Here is a 22,069-nt window from a genome sequence, read left to right as displayed (position 1 = left end):
ATTTAAGTACTCCCAGGGGTCTGGGCAAGCAGGTGATCAAAAGTGGTAACAATGAAGGGGAAGGACATGTAGAATGTTAAAAGCCTCAAGAATTCACTTCTAGGGGCGCCTGGGTGGCTCAGTTGGTTAGGCGACTGCCTTCGGCTCAGGTGATGATCCTGGAGTCCTGGGATCGAGTCCCACATCAGACTCCCTGCTCAGCAGGAAGTCTGCTTCTCCCGCTTATCTCACTCCTCTCATGCTCGCTCTCTCTCTCTCGCTCTCTCTCTCTCGCTCTCTCTCAAATAAATAAATAAACAAATAAAATAAAAAAGAAGAATTCACTTCTAGGTCTTGTATTAAAGAATGTCACTACCAGGGCGCCTGGGTGGCTCAGTGGTTAAGCCGCTGCCTTCGGCTCAGGTCATGATCTCAGGGTCCTGGGATCGAGTCCCGCATCGGGCTCTCTGCTCAGCAGGGAGCCTGCTTCCTCCTCTCTCTCTCTGCCTGCCTCTCTGCTTACTTGTGATCTCTGTCAAATACATAAATAAATAAAATCTTTAAAAAAAAAAGAATGTCACTACCAGCAAACGGATAAGATGGGAACTAAGATTTAACAGGAGATCCTAATCTGGCCAATTCACCAAAACAAAGAAAACGCGTGACCTCCTGGGAAGGGGGCAGCACTGGGATCCACGCTGCACTCCCAGCTGGGGAAGGAGTTACCATAAAGAGGGCCCTTGGGGCACTTGGGGGGTTCAGTGGGTTAAGCCGCTGCCTACGGCTCAGGTCATGATCTCAGGGTAGAACGAGAGGGGTATGGGGAAAAGAATGCAGCTATTTCATTCCCCCAAAGCGGGGACACAGCCCACAGTCCCCAAACGTAAATTCCCACACTCGTGTCCCCACATGCCAGACTCCGCGCTGGGGAAATACGGGAGTAACGCGGCGGGCAGAAACACTGCGCATGCGCTGAGGATTGGCGCGTGGGCCACGGGGCGTACCGCGCATGCTCCCCTCGCTGGGGCGGAGCCTCGTTTTCCCGCCCTCTCGCCCCACCCCCTGCACGCCGCACCCCCCGGGCGTTGCCATGGCGACCCGGGGGCCACAGCGGGCGGACGGCTGCACAGCCAGCCAGGTCTCTGAGGACCTGGTGGCGGCGGCGGCGGCGGCAGTGGCGGGTCATGGAGCTTTCAAGAAACAGCGTGGAGACCAGAAAGCCCACGGGCCTCGGGCGCTGCAGGCATTTCTTCTGGTTGGGCGTGGTCTTCGACACGGTGGGCGCCACCCTGCTGTTCACCGGGGTCTTCGCGCACCTGCTCTTCTACGACCTGCTGCTCTACCTGGGTTCCATCATCATCTTCTTCAGCCTGCTCTGGTGGGTCTTCTGGTACACCGGCAACATCGAGCTGACCGCCGAGGAGTCCCTGAAGGAGCCCTTCCACGTGCCGTCCTCCACGGCGGGGAACGCGCTGAGCCAGCGCCTCTCTCACACCCTCTGCAACGTGTCCCGCAGCTTGACGCGGATCCGGCGGCGCTGCGCTCCCAGGACCTTCCTGCTTAGATCTGCTTCTCTGAGTATGACCGGCCCGGCCCGGCCCGAAAACCAGCTGGAGCAGGAAGATCGGGGCAAAGACGCAACGGCGGGTGCCCAGGAGAGCGGCGACGCGCAAAATCTGGGCAGCGAGGACCTGGGCCCCAAACCTGAAGCTGTCGTGAGTTCGGAGGGAGTTCGCTCCCCAGGGCCTGGTGCTGGGTCTCTGGGCGCCGAGGCCCGGCTGCCAGGGCCTTTCACTCATACGGCGGCGCCCGAGATCCCTCCGTCTCCTCCCGACCAGCCTCAGCCTCTAGCGGTCCTCTCCTCCAGGAGCCTGCCTGCCGTTCCCTCGGCCTCCACCCGCCAGCCTCTAGCTCTCTCTGTTTCCAGGAGCCAGCCTGTGGCCACTGTTGCCTCTGCAGGCCAGTCTGCTGGCTGCAGGCCAGAAGCCTCCCTGGCTTCTACCAGCCCTCCTCTGCTCACTCTTGCCTCTGAGAGTCAGCCTGCTGTCCTCTTGTCCTCGATGACTCAACCTACAGTGGTCCTTGCCTCTCAGAACGAGCCCTTTGTGCCTGTGGCCTCTTGGGACCACTCCTCAGTTTCTCTGGCCTCTCAGGTCCATAACTTGGTGCCAGTGCTTGCACAGACCAACCTCCAGATCCTTTCGGCCCCTCAAAGCCACCCTCTGGTGTCTGCGGCTGCACAGAGTCACCTCCAAGTCCCACTGGCCTCCCAGAGCCAGCTGGAGAATATTCCCCTGGCCTCTCAAACTCCGTCTTCAGGTGCTCAGGCTCCCCAGTCGGAGGGCCTGGCACCCCCTGGGTCTCTGATCCAGGTCCCAACATCCCAGTCTTTACAGGCCCAACCTGTGAAACTTCGGATCTCCCTTGCTGTCCAGGACTTTCAGGCCTTCTATCACAACCAACAGACCCCCCAGAGCATCCCTTCTGTCCAAGAGATTTCTCCCAGCCAGTCTGCGCCTGTCCAAGAGTTTCAGAAGAAGCCAGTTGCACAGGCTTTTGAGACTCTGCCACCAGCGGTCCAGGAGCTAAGTCAGGAATTCCCTGCCACCGTGTCCCCGCCCCCTGAGTCCCAAGCTCCAGCTTCTCAGGCCCAGCAATCCGTGTCCCCTGCCTCAGAGATGAAAAGTAGCCCTCCCTAGTACAGAACCAGACCCCAGCCATAGGCCGCTCTGCCAAGTAAGTGCCGTGGGCAGAAACTTTACCTGTAGTATTCCTTGATTGTTTCCGGGTCTGGGTTCTGATGGTTTCCTCAATCCCTTCTGCTGGAAAAAACCAAGTGGAGGCAAATGGCCTGTTCCTTGGGGGATTAGATCTTTTCCACTTTGGTAGGGTTTTTTTGTTTGTTTGTTTGTTTGTTTGTTTGGAGGCAAATAGCCTGTTCCTTCGGGGATTAGATCTTTTCCACTTTGGTAGGGTTTTTGTTTGTTTGTTGTTTTGTTTTGTTTTTTATATCCACTTTGTTAAGTTTTTGAAGCCTGGTGAGGTTAAGGTCTTACCTACTCTATCAGAGTGAGATTGCTTTCTTTTTATTTAGGCTTTGTAAGGGCAGGGTCATTAAGACATTCCATCAGGACCTGTGGTGCAGTGGGGAAAGAGACTCAGCACTGCTTCTGAAACAGAATGATTTTTGGTGGGAAAGGGACACAGCATGAAATAGCAGGGAGCCCTTCAGTGCCCTCTCGGTTCTTTTTTTTTTTTTTAAAGATTTTATTTATGTATTTGACAGACAGAGATCACAAGTAGGCAGAGAAGCAGGCAGAGAGAGAGGAGGAAACAGGCTCTCTGCTGAGCAGAGAGCCCAATTCGGGACTCAATCCCAGGACCTGGGATCATGACCTGAGCTGAAGGAAGAGGCTTTAACCCACTGAGCCACCAGGTGCCTCGCCCTCTGTGTTCTTGAGCAGCCTTCATGATTCTATCAAGGAGAGCACCTTAGTGTGGACTTAGTGATCTCCAGCAGCTCTCCAACATTTTGGTAGGCAACAGCTGCACCAGCTAGGATGTAATACTACGTATATTCAAGTTATTTCAATGGATAACTTTTATTTATGCCAAGTCATGCTGGTTTTTCTATTTGAAATAGTGATCGTTGCTTTTCAAAATACATTTATGTAAAAAAAAAACAAAACACTGAAACAATTTAAAGGTAAAAAGTAAGTGTGTAGTGAAACTTGAATGATCCTTAACTTTGGAAACCATTTGGCTGTTTGTAAATCCCATGAGCTTTCTACTAAATCGAAAGACCCTTGGTGCTAACCTATTTAATGAACTCCACGGTTGAAGCTACTGAGGACCAGTTCCACTGAACTCCCCAACCCCTTATCAGTTAGAAAGGTAGAGAAGGTCAAAATTGGTGAGCCTGCTTCTCAGTCGGTTAAGTGCTGCCATAATGGTATTTGGGCTGAGTATCCATTTCCTGGTCTTTCTCTTTAATCCTGTTCCATAAATTACCTACTCTGGAGGAGAAATAGAGAGCAGAGCACTATTTGGAAGTTATTATCTTTTTTTTTAAGATTTTATTTATTTATTTGTCAGAGTGAGCACAGGCAGAGTGGCAGGCAGAGGCAGAGGGAGAAGCAGGCTCCTGCTGAGCAAGGAGCCCGAGGTGGGACTCGATCCCATGACGCCGGAATCATGACCTGAGCTGAAGGCAGTGGCTTAACCAACTGAGCCACCCAGGCATCCCTATTTGGAAGTTATGTTAATGCTCCTTGTTTAAATGCTATCAACACGTTATCCACAAGGTTATTTCCTATTGGTTGGTTTCATTTCCGGGGTAGGGAACAATTGAATATTCAGTGATGTCAAACTCTTAATTTCCTTATAATTTTCTTGAACTTTCCTTCAAGAGAGTGTATATAGGTATACACACACATATATATTCTACAGATAATCTGTAGGGACAGAGCACTCTGGCTCTTTTGGTTTGTACAGTTTGGACACTCAGATCTTTTTTTAAAATATTATACTTATTTATTTGACACGGAGAGATCACAAGTAAGCAGAGAGGCAGGCAGAGAGAGAGATGGGCGGGGGCACGCAGGCTCCCTGCTGAGCAGAGAGCCGGATGAGGGGCTGGATCCCAGGACTCTGGGATCATGACCAGAGCAGAAGGCAGAGGCTTGAACCCACTGAGCCACCCAGGCACCCCAAGATTTTAAAATGAAATAAATTCAGTGACTCACGTTTATTTTTATTAAAAAACAAAAATAAAAAAGCAAAACACTAACAAACCACAGTCATTCTGGAAGGAAAAGATTTAGTATGACTGAAAGAGATCATGAATTTTTTCCTGCTAATCGTATCCTTTCATGAAATTTATATGGTTGAATTAAGTCTCAATGTAATTCTTGAAGGAGGCTTAAGCACTTACTAGCTGCCAGAAATATTGGTAAACACGTATAGAGGTGAAAGGGTGCAGACCTTGGCATCAGAAGGCTTTGTTATAAACTTAGTCCTCTAACTTAAAGGAACAACTGTAAAGAGAAAATTTTAGACAAGAAAGAAAAAGGGGTTTACCTAGTAATTCTTAGTGGGAGAATTATTTTTTGATAGGAAGAGCCATGAAGTACCCTTCAAATAATTATTTTTCTGACCAGACATTTACTGAATCTCCGTTAAGTGCTAGTCAATCACATTATGTCCTAGGGATTCAGAGTTAAGTAAGAGTCCTCTGCTGTCCACATGCTCACTATTTATCAAGGAAGAAAGAGATACAGAAATAATTAGTGCAGGGGTGCCTGGGTGGCTCATTTGATTGAAGGTCAGACTCTTTGATTTCCGCTCAGGTCATGATCTCAGAGTGGTGAGATCTAGCGGCGCATCAGTGTTGGACTCTGACCTGGGTGTGGAGACTGCTTAGGATTCTCTCTCTCCCTCTCCCTCTTCCCCAACCACCACCCCCCCACCCCAGTTTAAAAATAAATAAATAAATAATAAAAATTGGAGGGGAGGGGAGGGAAGAAAAGAAATGACTCATGCAGTATGCGATAACTGAAGTCTAGCCCAAGCCTTTCAGAATACAGGCATAGGCTACATGAGGGATTTTTTGAGTTTGATCCCAAAGTAAGCATTCATTGGGTGAGGGAGATGGGAAGAACATGGCATGCAAAGAGAAAAAGCATCAACGAGAAGGCATAGACCCATAAAAGTCCATGACTTGCGGGGGACACATTTGGGAAAGGGTAATCTGATGCTGTAGTCATGGGTTCTTGGGACTCGGAGGCTGAGGTAAGGGGAGAAGCTTTGAAGGCTTGTGAAGAAGGATAAGGGGTATCAAAATCAAACCTGTGGTCTCTGTTGTAAGGAAATGGCAATAGGCCAATAATGAGATAATTGCCAAGGTGTCTCCCAGTTAGTTCTGAGCGGAAAATGGACCTCTTAGATGCTAGCAGCAGTTTCTAACCCAAGTGTGGGCTCCATGGGCGTTCATCTTGGAAAACACTTTCTGGTGTTTATTTACCTGTATGTACCTTTTTTTTTTTTTTTTTGCTACTACGATGACATCAGGTAGAAGGAATACCAAATGTTATGACACATTGCTCTATATTGACTGTAAGATACATATTACCTAAAATAAGTGTTGACAAGTTTTTTTTTTTTTAATATTTTATTTATTTGACAGACAGAGATCACAAGGAGGCAGAGAGAGAGCGGGGAAGCAGGCTCCCTGCTGAGCAGAGAGCCCAATGCGGGGTTTGATCCCAGGACCCTGAAAATCATGACCTAAGCGGAAGGCAGAGGCTTTAACCCACTGAGCCACCCAGGCGCCCTGACACATTTTTTCTATAAAGGCCCAGACAGTAAATATTTTAGGCTCTGTGGGCCAAGAAGCAAAATCAAGGATATTATGTGACTGTTTATATAAGAAGAGAGAAAGCTACCCTAGTTTGCCTGGGTAGGCGGAAGAGTTAGTTACTTTGACCCCAGTCACAGCATCTGGAGGCCTTCCCCTAAGAGCAACTGGCCTGGGACAGAGGGGCATGGCCTGGCCTGTCAGGCCTGCAGCTAACCTGGTGCTTCGCTCTGCCCCAGTGACACCCAGGCCTGAGGATGGAATTCTCTGCTCTCAGAGAACCTGGCCCTGTCATCTTGGTCCGCTGGCCTGAAGATGGGTCATTTCCAGAGTCTCTGACTCCCAGCTTCAGATTCCCCTGTGTGGTGCCTAGCATTTGCCAACACTGGAGTCTAGAATGTATAGGTGGTGGTGTTCAGGCCCTGAGCAGACCCATGGCCAGACAGGCAGCCACTGGGAGCTCTGAGGGGAGCAGGGATGAAAGCTGACGCCCAGGTAGGTCTTGGAAGCTCTCAGGGGCTAGGCCACCGTGACACAAAACCGCAGAGCGAGGAGGGGTTCTCCTGGTATTTGGTGGGTAAAGGCAGAGGGGCCGCACACCATACACGGTGCACTGGCCAGCCCAGCCCAACACAGAATTATCCCACCCACAACACTGTTACTGTGAGGTTGAGGAACCCTCCTCTAGAATAATTTAAAAAACTGCTCTCCAGTTCATGAGGTGCTTGAGGAAAGACCTTCTTATTCTCAGAGGACTCATTAGCTCTTCAACAGTCATGGTATCTTTTAGACCATGAAGATTTTATTCACCTTTGTTTTATTTATCTTTATGTAAATTTATTTTTATTCACTTTTGTTTTATATATCTTTATATCTTTATATTCTCATTTTGAATCAACACAGATGTGGCGGCATTTATTAATAACATACCATTTATTGGGGGTGTTTATAACAGACTACACATTGTACCAAATAATTCACAGGCTGCGTCATATTTCCCATAACAATCAGGTAGACTTGATATAGATTGAAAAGTTAAAGCATTTTCTCAGTGCCACACAGCAGAGCTAGAATTAATGTGCAGTAGATACATGATTTGTTAAAAGGTATAGATTATAAGTTTTCCTTCCACATTAAAGTTATTAATGAGCCTTTTTTTGGTAAGCCTGTCATTTGTAACACTCCAGATCAGTCTATGGGTGACTTCAAGGTTGAAAACTTTACTCCCAGAGAGACAATGAATATCAAGAATTATTCCACTCTGTTTATAAATATGACCTCACATAAAAATTGCTTTTTTTCTTTCCAGAATCACCGAAGTTTCCACAGATTTAGGTTCCAACTTTATGAAAGCACAAATACATACCTTAACCTCGTTTTGGAAACCTCTGTGTGGGGTCCTGACCTGTCTCAGACCAGCAGGCCTCCAACGCTGCTTCTGCCAAGTATGTTTGTGTCAGTGTTGAAGAGAGTTTTCCAGATTCACGTCATACATTTCTTTATTGCCAGAATTTTAAGCCATAATAAACTATGCTATTCCAAATGAACTTTGTTTTTAAATAAGTTGGTTTTTAAAATAGACTCCTTGTGAAAACATTCCAGCGTTCCAAGTGGAAAAGAACGCCTAGCGCACTCTGGGTAAAGGTGAAAGTAAGTACGCTTCCCACAGAAACGGACACTGGAAAGTGTAAGTCGGTGCATTTAAGGGTACTTCGTGACCTCGCTAATGAAGAGAAAACTTACAATCAGTGCATTGTAACATGCCACAGTTTATACTTATATGCTTATTTTGATTTAAGGAACAAAAATTTCCCATTTTCCCAAGTATTTTAAAATCTGATTGGATTGTATCTTTTAATGATAAATAAAATGCATTTGAGAGTATCCTCCTCTTACATTCCTTCTTTGTATCAGTAGATTATAGATGCGAGAATGCTCTAATAGATGGGTAGTTTTCTCTTTTTTTATTTTTTAATATTTTAAATTTTTTTCTTTTTTTTTTTAGATGGATCGTTCTCTTTTTAAATTTCTAGTAATAGGCAAAAGCATTCTTTTTAAAGATTTTATTTATTTATTTGACAGAGAGAGGTCACAAGTAGGCGTGGGGGGAGGAGCAGGCTCCCCGCTGAGCAGAAAGCCTGATGGGGGGCTTGCTCCCAGGACCCTGAGATCCTGACCTGAGCTGAAGGCAGAGGCTTAACCCACTGAGCCACCCAGGTGCCCTGGAAAAAGGATTTTTTAGATGGTACAGAACTTTTGATCAAAACTTCCAAAAATTTAAGCTGTTTTTATATTTCTTTCCCTTTTTCTATCCTATACTTCTATAGTCCTATATTTGTAATTTAAAAAAAAATTAACTCAGACAGGAAGACCATGCATTGCAGATACTTGGCACAAAGAATACTGGAAGGACATTACACTAAGTGAAGTAAGCCAGTCACAGCAAGACAAATACTATATGGTTCCACTTATATGACATTTGTCATATGACAGAATGGAATTCACGAGATGGAAAGCAGAGGGGTGGCTGCCAGGGGTTGGGACTGGGGGTAGGAACAGGGAGTTGTATGATAGGTAAAGCCTTTCAGATGAAAGGAGTTTTGGAGATCGGTTTCACACTAGAAAACTGCACATTTAAAAATGGTTAAGATAATGGGGTACCTGGTGGCGCAGTTGATTAAGTGTCTGCCTTAGGCTCAGGTCATGATCCTGGGGTCCTAGGGTCGGGGGATCCCTGCCTTGGGCTCCCTGCTCAGTGGGGAGTCTGCTTCTCCCTCTCCCTCTGCCCCTACTCCCTGCTCGTGCTCTCTCTTGCATTCTCTCTCTCTCAAATAAATAAATCATTAAATCTTTAAAAAATGGTTAAGATGGTACATTTTGTGTATATTTTACCACAATAAAAGAAAATAACCAGATTAAACTGGCAGTTTATAAACCAGCTGACATTTATAAATTTCTTTTTAAGGAATAAATATACGCAACAGTTGAGCTTCTGGATATAAAATGTATCAGGTAAGCAATACCTCAGGAACTAGAGTTAGGAACTTAGAGAAAAATCACTTTTAATGTACTTCTGAACAAAGGACAAAGAGTGTGGTAGAGGGGTGTGCAGGCAAGTGCGCCCACGCTTGCAAAACCCTACAGAAAACCTTTACTAGGATTGGACTTGATTTTTTTTTTTAAGATTTTTTAAGACTTTATTTGTTTATTTGACAGATAGAGATCTCAAGTAGGCAGAGAGGTGGTGCGGGGAAGCAGGCTCCCCGCTGAGCAGAGAGCCCAATATAGGACTCCATCCCAAGACCCTGGGATCGTAACCTGAGCCAAAGGCAGACGCTTTAACCCACTGAGCCACCCACGTGCCCCTGGACTTGATGTTTGATACATAGAGGCCGTCCTTAGGAATTGTGATTAGTGGACCTCAGGTGCTACCACAGTGCCTAGAAGCACCTTGAAAGAAAACTAGAAATGGCTTTTATTTATTTATTTAAATTTTATTTATTTGTTTATGGAAAGCTTTTATTTATTTATTTGAGAGAGAGAGAGAAAGAGAGAGAGAGAGCACAAGTTGGGGAGAGCGGCAGGGAGAGAGGGAGAAGCAGACTCTCCACTGAACAGGGAGTGTGACCCGGGCAGGATCCCAGGACTGCGGAATCATGACCTGAGCCAAAGGCAGATGCTTAACCAACTTGAGCCACCCAGGCTTTTATTTTAAGTGGCTTTTATTTTAAAAACAGTCCGTTTTCCTGGTTTATATTCCCTACATTAAAAGAAAAAGATTGTATGTATATATGTATGTATGTATGTATGTATATATGTATGTATGTATTTAATTTCTTTTAAAGATTTTGTTTATTTATTTGACAGACAGAGATCACAAATAGGCAGAGAGGCAAGCAGAGAGAGAGAGAGGGGGAAGCAGGCTCCCTGCTGAGCAGAGAGCCCGATGCCGGACTCCATCCCAGGACCCTGAGATCATGACCTGAGCCGAAGGCAGAGGCTTAACCCACTAAACCACCCAGGTGCCCCTGTATTTAATTTTTGAGAAAGATTTTATTTTTAAGTAATTTCTACACCCTATGTGGGGCTTGAACCCACAACCTGAGATCAAGAGTCAACATGCTTCACTGAATTTGTCCGTGAGACTCCCCTTTCCGTACATTTTATTTTATTTTTATATTTATTTGACAGAGATCACAAGTAGGCAGAGAGGCAGGCAGACAGAGAGGAGGGGAAGCAGGCTCCCTGCTGAGCGAAGAGCAGGATTTGGGACTCGATCCCAGGACCCTGGGATCGTGACCTGAGCCGAAGGCAGAGGCTTAACCCACTGAGCCACTCAGGCGCCCCTTTTCCCTACATTTTAAAAGAATGTTCTGGGCGCCAGCATAGCTTGGTTGGTTGAGGGCTGGACCCTTGCCATTGGCTCAGGTCATAAGTCTGTTTGTCTTCTTCTCCCTCTAGCCCTCCCCTTGTTTACACACTTTCGCTCATGCGCTCTCTCTAAAATAAATGAACAGATCTTTTTAAAAATTTTAAAAATAGAAATGTTCTTATAGAATGAACCGATTTTTAAAATTTAAGTCTTTGACTATTCTATATTATATATATTCTATATATATATTCTATATTCTATATATTATATATATATTTTTTATATTATAAAATTAAAAAAGCATAAAATGGCATATGGTGAGGTTTCCCTGCATCCCGCAGCACAGTGCTACTGATAGACGTTAAAAATGTTATTAGTTTTAAGGGGCACCTGAGTTGCTCAGTCAGCTGCATGAATGACTCTTGATATTGGGCCAGGTCGTGATCTCAGGATCATGAGATCATGCCTGCATAGAACTCCACACTGGGTGTGTAGTCTGCCTAAGGTTTTCTCTCTTCCTATTTTGTTCTCCCCCGACTTTTAAAAATGTTATTAGTTGTCTTTTTTTAAGATTTTATTTATATATTTGACAAAGAGGGATCACAAGTAGGCAGAGAGGCAGGCAGAGAGGGAGAGAGAGAGAGAGCTGGGGAGGCAGGCTCCCTGCTGCGCAGAGAGCCTAATGTGGGGCTCGGTCCCAGAACCCTGAGATCATGACCTGAGCCAAAAGCAGAGGCTTAACCCACTGAGCCACCCAGGCACCCCAAAAATGTTATTAGTTTTTTGTAAATCCTTTCACTGAAAAAAATATATATATAATTATATATATAGTATATATATATTCACGTATGTATAAAGTGCTTGCATATTCCAGTATTTCTTAGCATACTTTTCAGCACCTTGCTTTTTTTTTTACTTAACACACATCTTGAAGATCCTTCCCTTTTGTGCAGTTAAAGACTTTGTTCTTTTTATGAACACAGTATTCCAGTTAGTGGATTTTTAATAATTAATTTGTTTCCTACTCATGGACATTTTGGTTATTTCTAATCTAATGAATGTTTTTAAGTAATACAAAATTTGGACCTAATAAATAGATAGGGACCAATCTATTCTAGGGACTAATGATTTGACCATTGACTTTAAGAATTTCAAAGGCCATTTAGTCTTGTCCCTCACCCCTCCTCCCTTGAAACAAACACACAAATAAAAATCATAAAGAAAACAAGGGACCTGCTTCAGATCTTGTAGGTAGCTCATGGCAGAGTCTGGGCTAAAATCTGACAGCCCTTGGTTTGAGTCTACTTTCCAACAAATCTGTATAATTAACATTTTACTGTCTTGTTAATAGCCTCCTTTAAAAAATATATCATCTTAGTGGTTTGAACTTGAGTTCAGAAAGGATAATGAGGCATTTTACTTCACTGTTCCCTCACCACCAGAACATTTTAATTTTTTAAGGACGTGGTTCAAAAAGAAAAAGCGAAGGGTACCTGGGTGGCTCAGTCTGTTAAGCATCTCATTTTTTATTTCAGCTCAGGTCATGACCTCAGGGTTAGGAGATCAAGCCCCACCTCAGGCTCCCCACGCTCTCTCTTCCTCAAGTCTTTAAACAAGGCAAAGTGAAATGGAACTAAATAGTGTTAAAGGCTCTTTGTTGAAAAGTACGTGTTCCTCCCACCCCTGACCCCACAGTCCTTCACGGCCCTTACCCAGAAACAATCAGTGTTACTAATGTCTGGTGTGTGGGATACCTATTCAGAGACTCTGTGCAAAACCCTGCACACACACATGTGTGCGCGTATGTCTGTGTAGCAAGCAGGACACTCTAGATCTCCTTCTGTGCCTTCCCGTTTTTGCCTTTTAAAGTTTCCCTAAAGTTGTCAATATGCAAGTTAAATCTGATTTTACATGTTTCTAACTCCTTGAAGGCTGGAATCCTCTCTTCTGCTTCTCCCACAAGCCGTAGAAAATACGCTGAAGTATTTTGGAGTTGGTTTTATTCTTCTAGTAATTAGGGTCATACTTGACATCCTTCTGAATAGGAATCAGAATCAATGTGTGTTCTGTTCAACACTACTCCAAGCATTTGATGTAATGTATACATCATTATAAAGTCTCAAAATAGGAAGAGAGAAAACCTTAGGCAGACTTACACACCCAGTGTGGAGTTCTATGCAGGCATGATCTCATGATCCTGAGATCACGCCCTGGCCCAATATCATTTAAAATTGTTGGCTAGAGATAATGATAGTGAAAAATAAAATAACAGAGTTCAAAGAGTCTCATTTTTTACCGTTGGTCTTACCCAAGATTTCTAAAACTGGAGTTACTACACAGTGATTAAATTGATGTATTTTTATTTAGTACATACTAAGCGCTAGGTACCCCCATGGGACACAAAGATGACTCCGTCTCTACAGAAGTTATTTCCTTTCTCTCTATTTGTGCTGTTGTACATCCAGAAATTAAGGGGCTAACTGACTAGTCTAGAACTAGATAAGCTCAAAGTAATCAGGCATTGGCTGCAGTTTTTAAAATAGAACGTTTAAAAAAACCATGGGAAACAGACTGTATTCTAAGTCACAAGATGCACAATATGCAAGATATTATTGCCGGGCAATTTATGAATTATTTTCTTCTCTCCAACAATCATCTATCTCATCGGTCAGTTTTCACCTGGTTGTGACTCTATCAAGTATCTCAATATATCTCATATTTACAGGAAACTAAGCGGGCAAATACTACTGTCATTTACTAAGAACCTATCCTGTTCTGCTCACTGTGTCATACTTTGTGGTCTGTGCTTTATGTGCTCCAATCTAATCCTAACACTAGCTCTGAAATAGCTTTTAAAAAAAGTACCTATCCCCTGGGTGCCTGGGTGGTTCAGTCCATTAAGTACCTTTGGCTCAGGTCATGATCCCAGGAGGCTGGGACTGAGCGTGGCATCAGGCTTTCTGCTCATTGGGGAGCCTGCTTCTCCCTGCTTGTGCTCTCTCACTCCTTCCCTCAAATTAATAAACAAAATCTTTAAAAAATAGTTATCCCCATTTTATAGATAAGGCAACTAGAGTTCTAAGAACATAAACCAGCTGCCCAGAGTAATAGAGTAAACAACAAAGTTGAAATTTTTATCCTGCTCTATTTGACTGTGGGTTCTACTAACGGGTAAAATTTAGCAAAACTGGGGTGCCTGGGTGGCTCAGTGGGTTAAATCCTCTGCCTTCGGCTTGGGTCATGATCCCAGTGTCCTGGGATGGAGCCCCGAATCAGGCTCTCTGCTCGGCAGGGAGCCTGCTTCCTCCTCTCTCTCTCTGCCTGCCTCTCTGCCTACTTGTGATCTCTGTCTGTTAAATAAATAAAAAAATTTTTTTTTAATTTAGCAAAACCAATGGGACAATTTCAAATATAAAAACATTTAAAAATTAACCTTGTTACTGAGATAATTTACCCTTCTCCCATTTTGTATGAGTTAATATAGTTCATTGCACTAGATAAACATGGAAGACTATAAGCTTTTCATTTTTTAAAATTTTTAAAAATTTCAAACATGTTTAAAAATAGGCTGCATGCCCATTGTGGGGCTTGAACTCATGACCTGGAGATCAAGAGTCACATGCATTACTGACTGAGCTTTACTACCCCAGACTATATACTTTTTAGTCATCTGCACACACACAAAAAAAAGAGAAAGAAAACTGCATTTTGACAAGTGCCAAAATTCATAAATTATTTTACAGTATAATATATATACAGTATGATATATGATATATGTATTAATTATATTACAGTATTATATATATACTGGAGATACACAGTTGAGATCTTGCATTAGTGAATGGAGTTTTTAGAAAGATAATTGATTCATGAACTAATTGTTGACTCTGGAAAGGGGAAAGGAACACATGGGATACCTCCCATTGGTTTTGCTGTTTAGAAATTGTTGACCTGGATCTTTCCAACCATTCAGCCATTTGGAAAGCTTTTTTTTTTTTTTTTTTTTTTTTTGGTAAACATTTCTTGAGCATTAATAGCTACCCTCTCATCCACAGCAAGTAAATTGGAAGCCATTGGGCACAATATGACCTCACCTGTCTGGATTAAGTTAGAGAAGGGCACTTGACTCAAACTTAGTCAATGAGAAATTCTTTGTTGCCTTAATATATCCTTGTATCCTTAGAAACAAAGTCTCCTTTTTTGCTTAAGCTAGCTGGAGATGGTTTCTGTTACTTTCAAGCCAAGAAGCTTGAACCAACAGAATTGCTCTAGGGATGGTTGTAAAATTCATCTCTCAGGGAAGACTGCTCTTTTGAAAAACAGTTTAATGGGTCTTCTGGGTATATGAAAGTAAAGCAAAGGTTCATTCTGGAATGAAGGAGCTCAGAACAATTATGAACAACTGCAATGCACAGTGATAAAAAGGGATGACTTCATTGTGGGCAAGGCTGTCTTTGCAGGCTGCCGTGTTAATGCTTGTTTGCCTTTCGTCTTTGTGTGTTTGTTTGTTTTGTTTTTTTTTGTTTTTTGTTTGTTTGTTTTTTTAGTACATGTGCTGCCAAAGCAAGAACTCATTTTTATTTTATTTTTATTAGATAATCTCTAAACCTAATGTGGGGCTTGAACTCAAGACCCTGAGTTCAACCTACAGACTGAGCCAGCCAGGTGCGCCAGTCTTCACTTTCTTTGATTAGAGCTGGAGATAAAAAAGAGATGGGACTCCAGGGAAGGCAAGACTGGATAGAGAAAGCTTTTGTCCTGACAAGATGAGTTGGCCCATGGAATAGGGTGACTGAGTAGAGGACCCCCAATGAAGGGACATGACCAAAGATCTTCAACAGTGAATTGTGCCATTTAGCTTTAAGACTTTCCTTGTATATGTAGAAGCTTCCTTAGAAAAATTGTTTAACATGGGAAAATAAGTCTTAACTGTGCTTTGGGAAAATAAGGAGCTGTGCTCAAACTTAAGGGAAAGGTATTGCTTGGGTGTATATTGGCACAATCACTTTGGAAAACTCTCTCAACTGTGTCTCGAATCCCCTCCAAGCCAAAAATTCTACTCTAGAAACATTTCTACACACATGATTCAGGAGACTATACAAGCATATTCATACTAATATGTGGGGGTTGGGGGAGGAAAAAATAATCTAAATGTTGGTGATAAGAAAATGGATATATATATCATCGTATATTCATATAATGGAATGCTGCATGGCAGAGAAACACAACAGGGATGGATTGAAATCAAAAGTATAATGCAGAATGGAAATAATTTTATCATGGAAAGATAAGCAAAAGTATATATATATATATATATATAATAGTTTAGGAATATATATGGTAATTACATAAGAAAAGTTGAAATGGTTTTAAAGTTAGGGTAGTAATTAGCTTTGGGAAGAAGCAGAGAGAAGGTGGGACCTGGGAGGAACATACAACAAGCTTCAACAATACAGGTTCAAGTTCTGTTTCATAAATTGGGCCATCATTCATCGGTATCCATTTTATTATAATATATAGCCTGCATTGACATGTTTTTTCATGCATGCCAGGCTTTTAAAAAAGAAAGAATAAAGTAATTGTCAAATTGTTTGCCAGTGCAGAGTTAAATTTCTACTGACAGTGAGAGTGCCAATGAATGTGATTTAATTTTTTTTTTTTTTTCCTTCTGCTTTGGGGATGGAGGGGATGAGATTCCAACTTCCAAGTCTGTCTTGGAGTATCTGTGAGTTAGGGTGCAATTTCTTCTGCTCTCAGGACATTGATGATATCTCACCAACATTCCGAAGGAACTCTAAACCAATGGCATAAGAAATGGTGGGACCGGGTCGCCTAGGTGGCTCAGTGGGTTGAGCCTCTGCCTTTGGCTCAGGTCATGATCTCAGGGTCCTGGGATGGAGCCCCGCATGGGGCTCTATGCTCAGCAGGGGAGCCTGCTTCCTCCTCTCTCTCTGCCTGCCTCTCTGCCTCCTTTGTAATCTCTCTGTCAAATAAATAAACAAAATCTTAAAAAAAAAAAGAAAAGAAAAGAGAAAATGCTGGGACCGTATGGAGTTGGCAGAGAGTTACTGATTTTACACTGTTGCAAGATAGAACAGTGCTTAACAAGTTGCTGTCGTTGGTTTAATATCCTTTTATGGTTCTATACAGTTTCCAAGGGTTGCAACATTTTCCATTCCTAGAAACTGAGGGGAGGGGCAATCCCTCTTTCCCTCTGCTTCCTTCCCACCCACCATGCCTTGGCACCTGCTGTTCCCCACGCTGGAAAACCTTTCGCTGCTTTGTTATCTGGCCGACCCCTGGACCTCCCTTAAAAATTTAAGTTTTAGGGCGCCTGGTTGGCTCAGTGGGTTAAGCCGCTGGCTTTGGCTCGGGTCATGATCTCGGGGTCCTGGGATCGAGTCCCGCATCGGGCTTTCTGCTCGGCAGGGAGCCTGCTTCGTCCTCTCTCTCTCTCTCTCTCTCTGCCTGCCTCTCTGCCTACTTGTGATCTCTCTCTGTCAAATAAATAAATAAATAAATAATCTTTAAAAAAATTTTTTTAAGTTTTAAACAATGAGGGTTTTGAAGGGGCGGGGGGTGGGAAGTTGGGGGAACCAGGTGGTGGGTATTGGAGAGGGCACGGATTGCGTGGAGCACTGGGTGTGGTGCAAAAACAATGAATACTGTTACGTTGAAAATAAATTTTAAAAATCTAAAAAAATTGAAGTTCAAAGGCTAACGCCTCTTGCAAACTGTCTCGTTTCACCCCAGACCACCACAGCGTGGGGATTTCTGGGCAAATCAAACCTCATCCCCAAGATGCGTTTGGACGTCTGCGAGGGTAGCGCCAAGGGTACAGAGCCCAGGATGCTCCGTGGAGCAGCCTAGTTCGAATCCCCCGGCTGCCCCCATCGCTGCGCGGGTTTGGGTTAATTAGAGCCTCGGTGTCTTGACTTTGACTGAGGGATGCTTTGACTCCGACAAGGTCATACTCGTGGAACCCGGCGACCGCTTAGCACCTCCCGGGGGGTTCTCGCGCTTCCTTCACGACACCGGGAGCTGCTCGGAGCCGCCCAAGATCTCTCCTTCGCCAGCGCGGTGGCCACTCCGAACCCCGCAGCCCGCGGAAAGTCCTCCAGCTGCGAGGAGGGGCCCTGACGCGGAGCGGGGAGGAGAGCGAGCTCTGGCGGCGCTCTAGCCCGCCGGGAATCGCCGCGCTCTCACTCGCGAATCCTGATTGGCTGAAGGCCGCCGCTCGCGCGTGCGTCTTCCGGGCCACAGGGCCTGCCCGGAGGAGCACGACTTCCGGTGCCAAGCGCCGTCGTCGCGCTCGTCCGGCCCAATGGCGGCCCCGCTGCTTCACACGCGGCTTCCCGGGGATGCGGCCGCCGCAGCCTCTGCAGTCAAGACGCTGGGCGCGTCGAGGACCGGGTGAGAGTCCGGGATGCTTCCTTCTGCGCCTCTGGGACCGAAGCCCAGGGTCCGGGGTTAGGACAGCGGGTGTGTGAAAGGGCCTGGGGCAGAGCTGAGGGAATCGTGGGAGCAACGGGGAGAGGCTCATCTCAGGTTCTCGGGAGGAAGGCCAGGCCCCTATAAGTGGGTGGTAAAGGTGGGAGAGGGGGGCTGGCAAAATGAAGCTGTTCTCCGTTCCGGAGTCCCCATTGCTCCCCACGGGGCTGTCTCGTGGCGCCCCAGGCCGGGGGACTTCCCTTCTCCTTTCCTCATCCCTCCGGCTTCTTCGTCTAGACGTGGAGAGAGTTCCCTGAGCTCTTACTTCTCAGGCGAACGTTGTCTTTGATGGCAAATGAACTCGTCATTTTCTGTCGATGTTTGCAATTAGTTTCCACATACACGTTTGTTGTTGTTGTTTTTTAAGTCTTCCTCAACTGTTTCTTTAAAAAACGATTTGTCATCTGAGAGAGGGAGAGCGAGCTGGGGGAGAGTCCCCGCGGAGCTCAGCGCTGGAGGTGGGGCGCGGTCTCAGGACCCTGAGATCATGACCTCAGCCGAAATCAAGAGTCCCACGCGTAACCGACTGAGCCACCCAGGCGTCCCTGTCTTTCTTAACTTTGAAAGCACCTAATCCCCATAAAACATTTTGGGGGTTAACTTTTGGAGTCATTAGTAGGCTGCTTTTTTTTTTTTTTTACCCCCCCCCCACTACTCCGCTCTGAGTAAAGGGGAAAACAAACAAACAAACCAAAACTTTATGAAACACTTAGCAATTGTATCCTTCATAGTATTTATTAAGTGCCTGTACTTTTGTGGTTATACAGTTAAAAACAGGAGCTGTCAAAAGAGACATCTGCTGTCAACAGAGCTTAAGGAGGGAAAGACGGTGATCAGGCAAATAAATAAAAGAATAGCGTGGTTTCAGGTAGAGGTAGCCCGAAGAAATAAAAACAGGGTAGTAGGGGGAGTGAGGCGATGGATACTTTGAATTTTGGCCCCCCTGACATTTGACCTTTAGCTTGAACCAAGACAGGAACTCAGTGTGTCTAGATCTGGAGCACGAGTATTTCAGATAAAGGGAACAGTAAGAGAAATGGGAATCAGCTTGGCAAGTCTGAAGAATAGCAAGGACACTATGGTCGCAGCATGTTAAGTGGAGGTGAGGTCAGGTAGGTAGGGGCCAGTTTAATGTAGGACCTTGAAGACAGTGAAACAGAGTTTGAAATTGTGTTCTTTTTTTTTTTTAAGATCTTATTTATTTGACAGAGAGATCACAGGTAGGCAGAGAGGCAGGCAGAGAGAGAGAGAGAAGAGGAAGCAGGCTCCCTGCTGAGCAGAGAGCCTGATGTGGGGTTTGATCCCAGAACCCTGAGATCATGACCTGAGCCAAAGGCAGAGACTTAACCCATTGAGCCACCCAGGCCCCCTGTGAAATTATATTCTAAGTGAGGTGGAAGACCTTTGTAGAATGCAACAGGAGAGTAGAGTAGCAGGATCCGTTTTAAGTTTTGGAAAGATCATTAGATCACTGATTGAAGACTTTGGGAGGTTAAAGTGGAAGCAAGGAGGCTTTAGCAATAGTCCGATGGAGTGATGTTGGCTCCATAAATATTGACTGTTACAATTTTTATTATTCTCTGTCCTGCACTTAATAGTGTGATAATCTTGGGTCTACAGGCTTTCAGATATGCTCACATTAGAAAATGATTTCTTCAATTCTCCCCCAAGAAAAACTGTTCGGTTTGGTGGGACTGTGACAGAAGTCTTGCTGAAGTACAAAAAGGTAAGAGGCGATAATGTGAGGTTTGGTGTCCTGTCTCCTGCCCACTCCTGCTTGCTTGCTTTAAAAGATTATATTTATTTGACAGAGACACAGCAAGAGGGAACACAAGCAGGGGTAGTGGGAGAGGGAGAAGCAGGCCTTTTGCAGAGCAGGGAGTCTGATGTGGGGCTCCATTGCAGGACCCTGGGATCATGACCTGAGCTGAAGGTAGACACTTAATGACTGAGCCACCCAGGTGCCCCTGCCCCCTGCTTTATTGAGATGTAATTGATACGTTGAGGTTTAGTGGTTCTTCTTCTTCTTCTTCTTTAAATTTTATTTATTTGACACAGAGAGAGAGATCACAAGTAGGCAGAGCAGCAGGCAGAGAGACAGAGGGAAGCAAGCTCCCCGCTGAGCAGAGAGCCTGATGTGGGGCTCAATCCCAGGACCCTGAGATCATGACCTGAGCTGAAGGCAGAGGCTTAACCCACTGAGCCTCCCAGGCGCCCGAGGTTTGGTTAATTTGTTGCTGGTTAGGATACACTCAGGTCTTTATAAAACTAAAGACCAGCAGACGTAATAAAGTGAATTTGAGATGTTAGTCTTGAAGTCAGTTATTTAATAACAGCATTATATTGTCAGCTTAGAATTAGAGTAATAACCTCTTTGCTGAGGTTGTATATCTTCACATGCTTTACTTACAGAGTATCTTTAAAAAACTTGAGCAAGTGCTAGAATAAAAGTCATTATTAGATCAGAGCATTTTTCTTTCTTTACAAAAAAAAATTTTTTTTGAAGATTTTATTTATTTATTTGAGAGAGACAGTGAGTGAGAACACCAGAGCAGGGAGGGTCCGAGGGAGAAGCAGACTCTCCACTGAACTGGGAACCCATTGCTGGCTCGATCCTGGGACCCCGGGATCATGACCTGAGGTAAAGGCAGACTCTAACCTGACTGAGCCACCCACGCACCCAAGAGCATTTTATTTCTTAAGGAATTCCTACGCATTGTTTGGGACAATAAACCAGCTCTATCAGTAGTGGTTGGTTTTGTTTTTTGTTTTGATTTTGTTTCAGTTTAGAAGTGCTTCTACTAAATCTCGGTGATGGAGGGAAATTATGAATGTTTGTTTTTATACGTATAAGCATTTTAGATCTGCATATGTGAATGGATGGTATCTTGTGTCATCAGTTGTTGTATTTAGGTGTCAGTACACAAGTATACCTAAATGTGAACAACCTTTCAGTATTCATTTTTACTTTTTTCCAAGCCGCCTAGCTGCACTTACATGAGTTTTTAAATGTTTGGAGTTAACAATTTTATAGTCCTGATGTGAAAGTTATGATGTTCCTTTTGTAATAGTTAAAAGTCCTGCTGTTCATCTTTAACAGGAAACTGAAGCAAGCAGAACTACCTTTTTTTTTTAAACCCTGTTCTTGTTTAGGGTGAAACCAATGACTTCGAGTTGTTGAAGAACCAGCTGTTAGATCCAGACATAAAGGTAATTAATTTACATTTGATCGTTAGCAGAATTGTTGCTACTTCGTACAGATTCAATTTGCACTTTTGGTCCACTTCCATCCTCTAGAACTTGCTCTCTCTGTATTATCCCTCACTGTAATGCAGCCCCTCTCAACCAGGGGCACTTTTGGTGTTGAACTGGAGACATTTTTGGTTGCCCGGTCTTGGGGAGGGAGGGCTACTACTAGCATCCAGTGAGGTGGGTGACGGGGTTGTGGCTAAAAGTCCAGCAATGCACAGGGTGGCCCTCCACAACAAAGAATTTTCAAGTCCAGGGTGTCAGGTTGAGATTGAAGTGCCAGTTCTCAGATTGAGATCTGTGCTTTATCTTTCCTTTCTGGAACCTCTTTCCTCTCTGTTCCATGCTGCTCTCCTGTCTCTTAACTGTGAAAACAAAAACACAAGTTGACTTGTCTTTCAGGCTAGTTCCCTTTTCAGTGTTTTTGGAAATGTTTCAAGAGATGTACCTTTTAAGATATGTACCTGTCATGTAGGCACAAGTCAGTGAATTTTCCAATTTTGGAAAGAGTTGTCTCTTACAATGGCCCTAGTAGTCCTATTGCCTGGGATCAAATCCTTACATGGTTTTCCCAGTGTGTGATCTTGGGCAACTTGTTTAACCTCTCTCCCTTTGTTTTGTCT

General features: G+C 44.4%; 2 protein-coding genes across 3 annotated transcripts in view; both read left to right on the top strand.

Moving 5' to 3' along the window:
- The first annotated feature begins 1,008 nt into the window (after positions 1–1,008).
- On the top strand, positions 1,009–8,218 carry LOC309854610 (uncharacterized protein). Its single transcript, XM_082713949.1, has 2 exons — positions 1,009–2,715; positions 7,644–8,218. Exon 1 carries the CDS (start codon positions 1,164–1,166, stop codon positions 2,676–2,678), a length of 1,515 nt encoding a protein of 504 aa, XP_082570075.1. The 5' UTR covers positions 1,009–1,163; the 3' UTR covers positions 2,679–2,715; positions 7,644–8,218.
- A 9,534-nt stretch (positions 8,219–17,752) lies between these two features.
- Positions 17,753–22,069, top strand: part of RRN3 (RRN3 homolog, RNA polymerase I transcription factor) — a 30,161-nt gene continuing 25,844 nt past the window's right edge. Inside the window, exons 1-3 of one of the 2 annotated variants that reach the window (XM_082715013.1) lie at positions 17,753–18,119; positions 19,818–19,923; positions 21,351–21,407. In XM_082715013.1, coding sequence (XP_082571139.1) covers positions 18,031–18,119; positions 19,818–19,923; positions 21,351–21,407 — 252 coding nt within the window. In that variant the 5' untranslated portion in view covers positions 17,753–18,030. The remainder of the gene's footprint in view (positions 18,120–19,817; positions 19,924–21,350; positions 21,408–22,069) is intronic. The other variant, XM_082715014.1, reaches the window with a different exon arrangement.

The sequence above is a fragment of the Mustela nivalis genome (assembly GCF_964662115.1).
Source record: "Mustela nivalis genome assembly, chromosome: 19".
In the NCBI taxonomy this organism is placed as follows: domain Eukaryota; kingdom Metazoa; phylum Chordata; class Mammalia; order Carnivora; family Mustelidae; genus Mustela; species Mustela nivalis.
The sequence above is the reverse complement of the archived record's forward strand: the minus strand, read 5'-3'. Positions and strand labels throughout refer to the sequence as shown.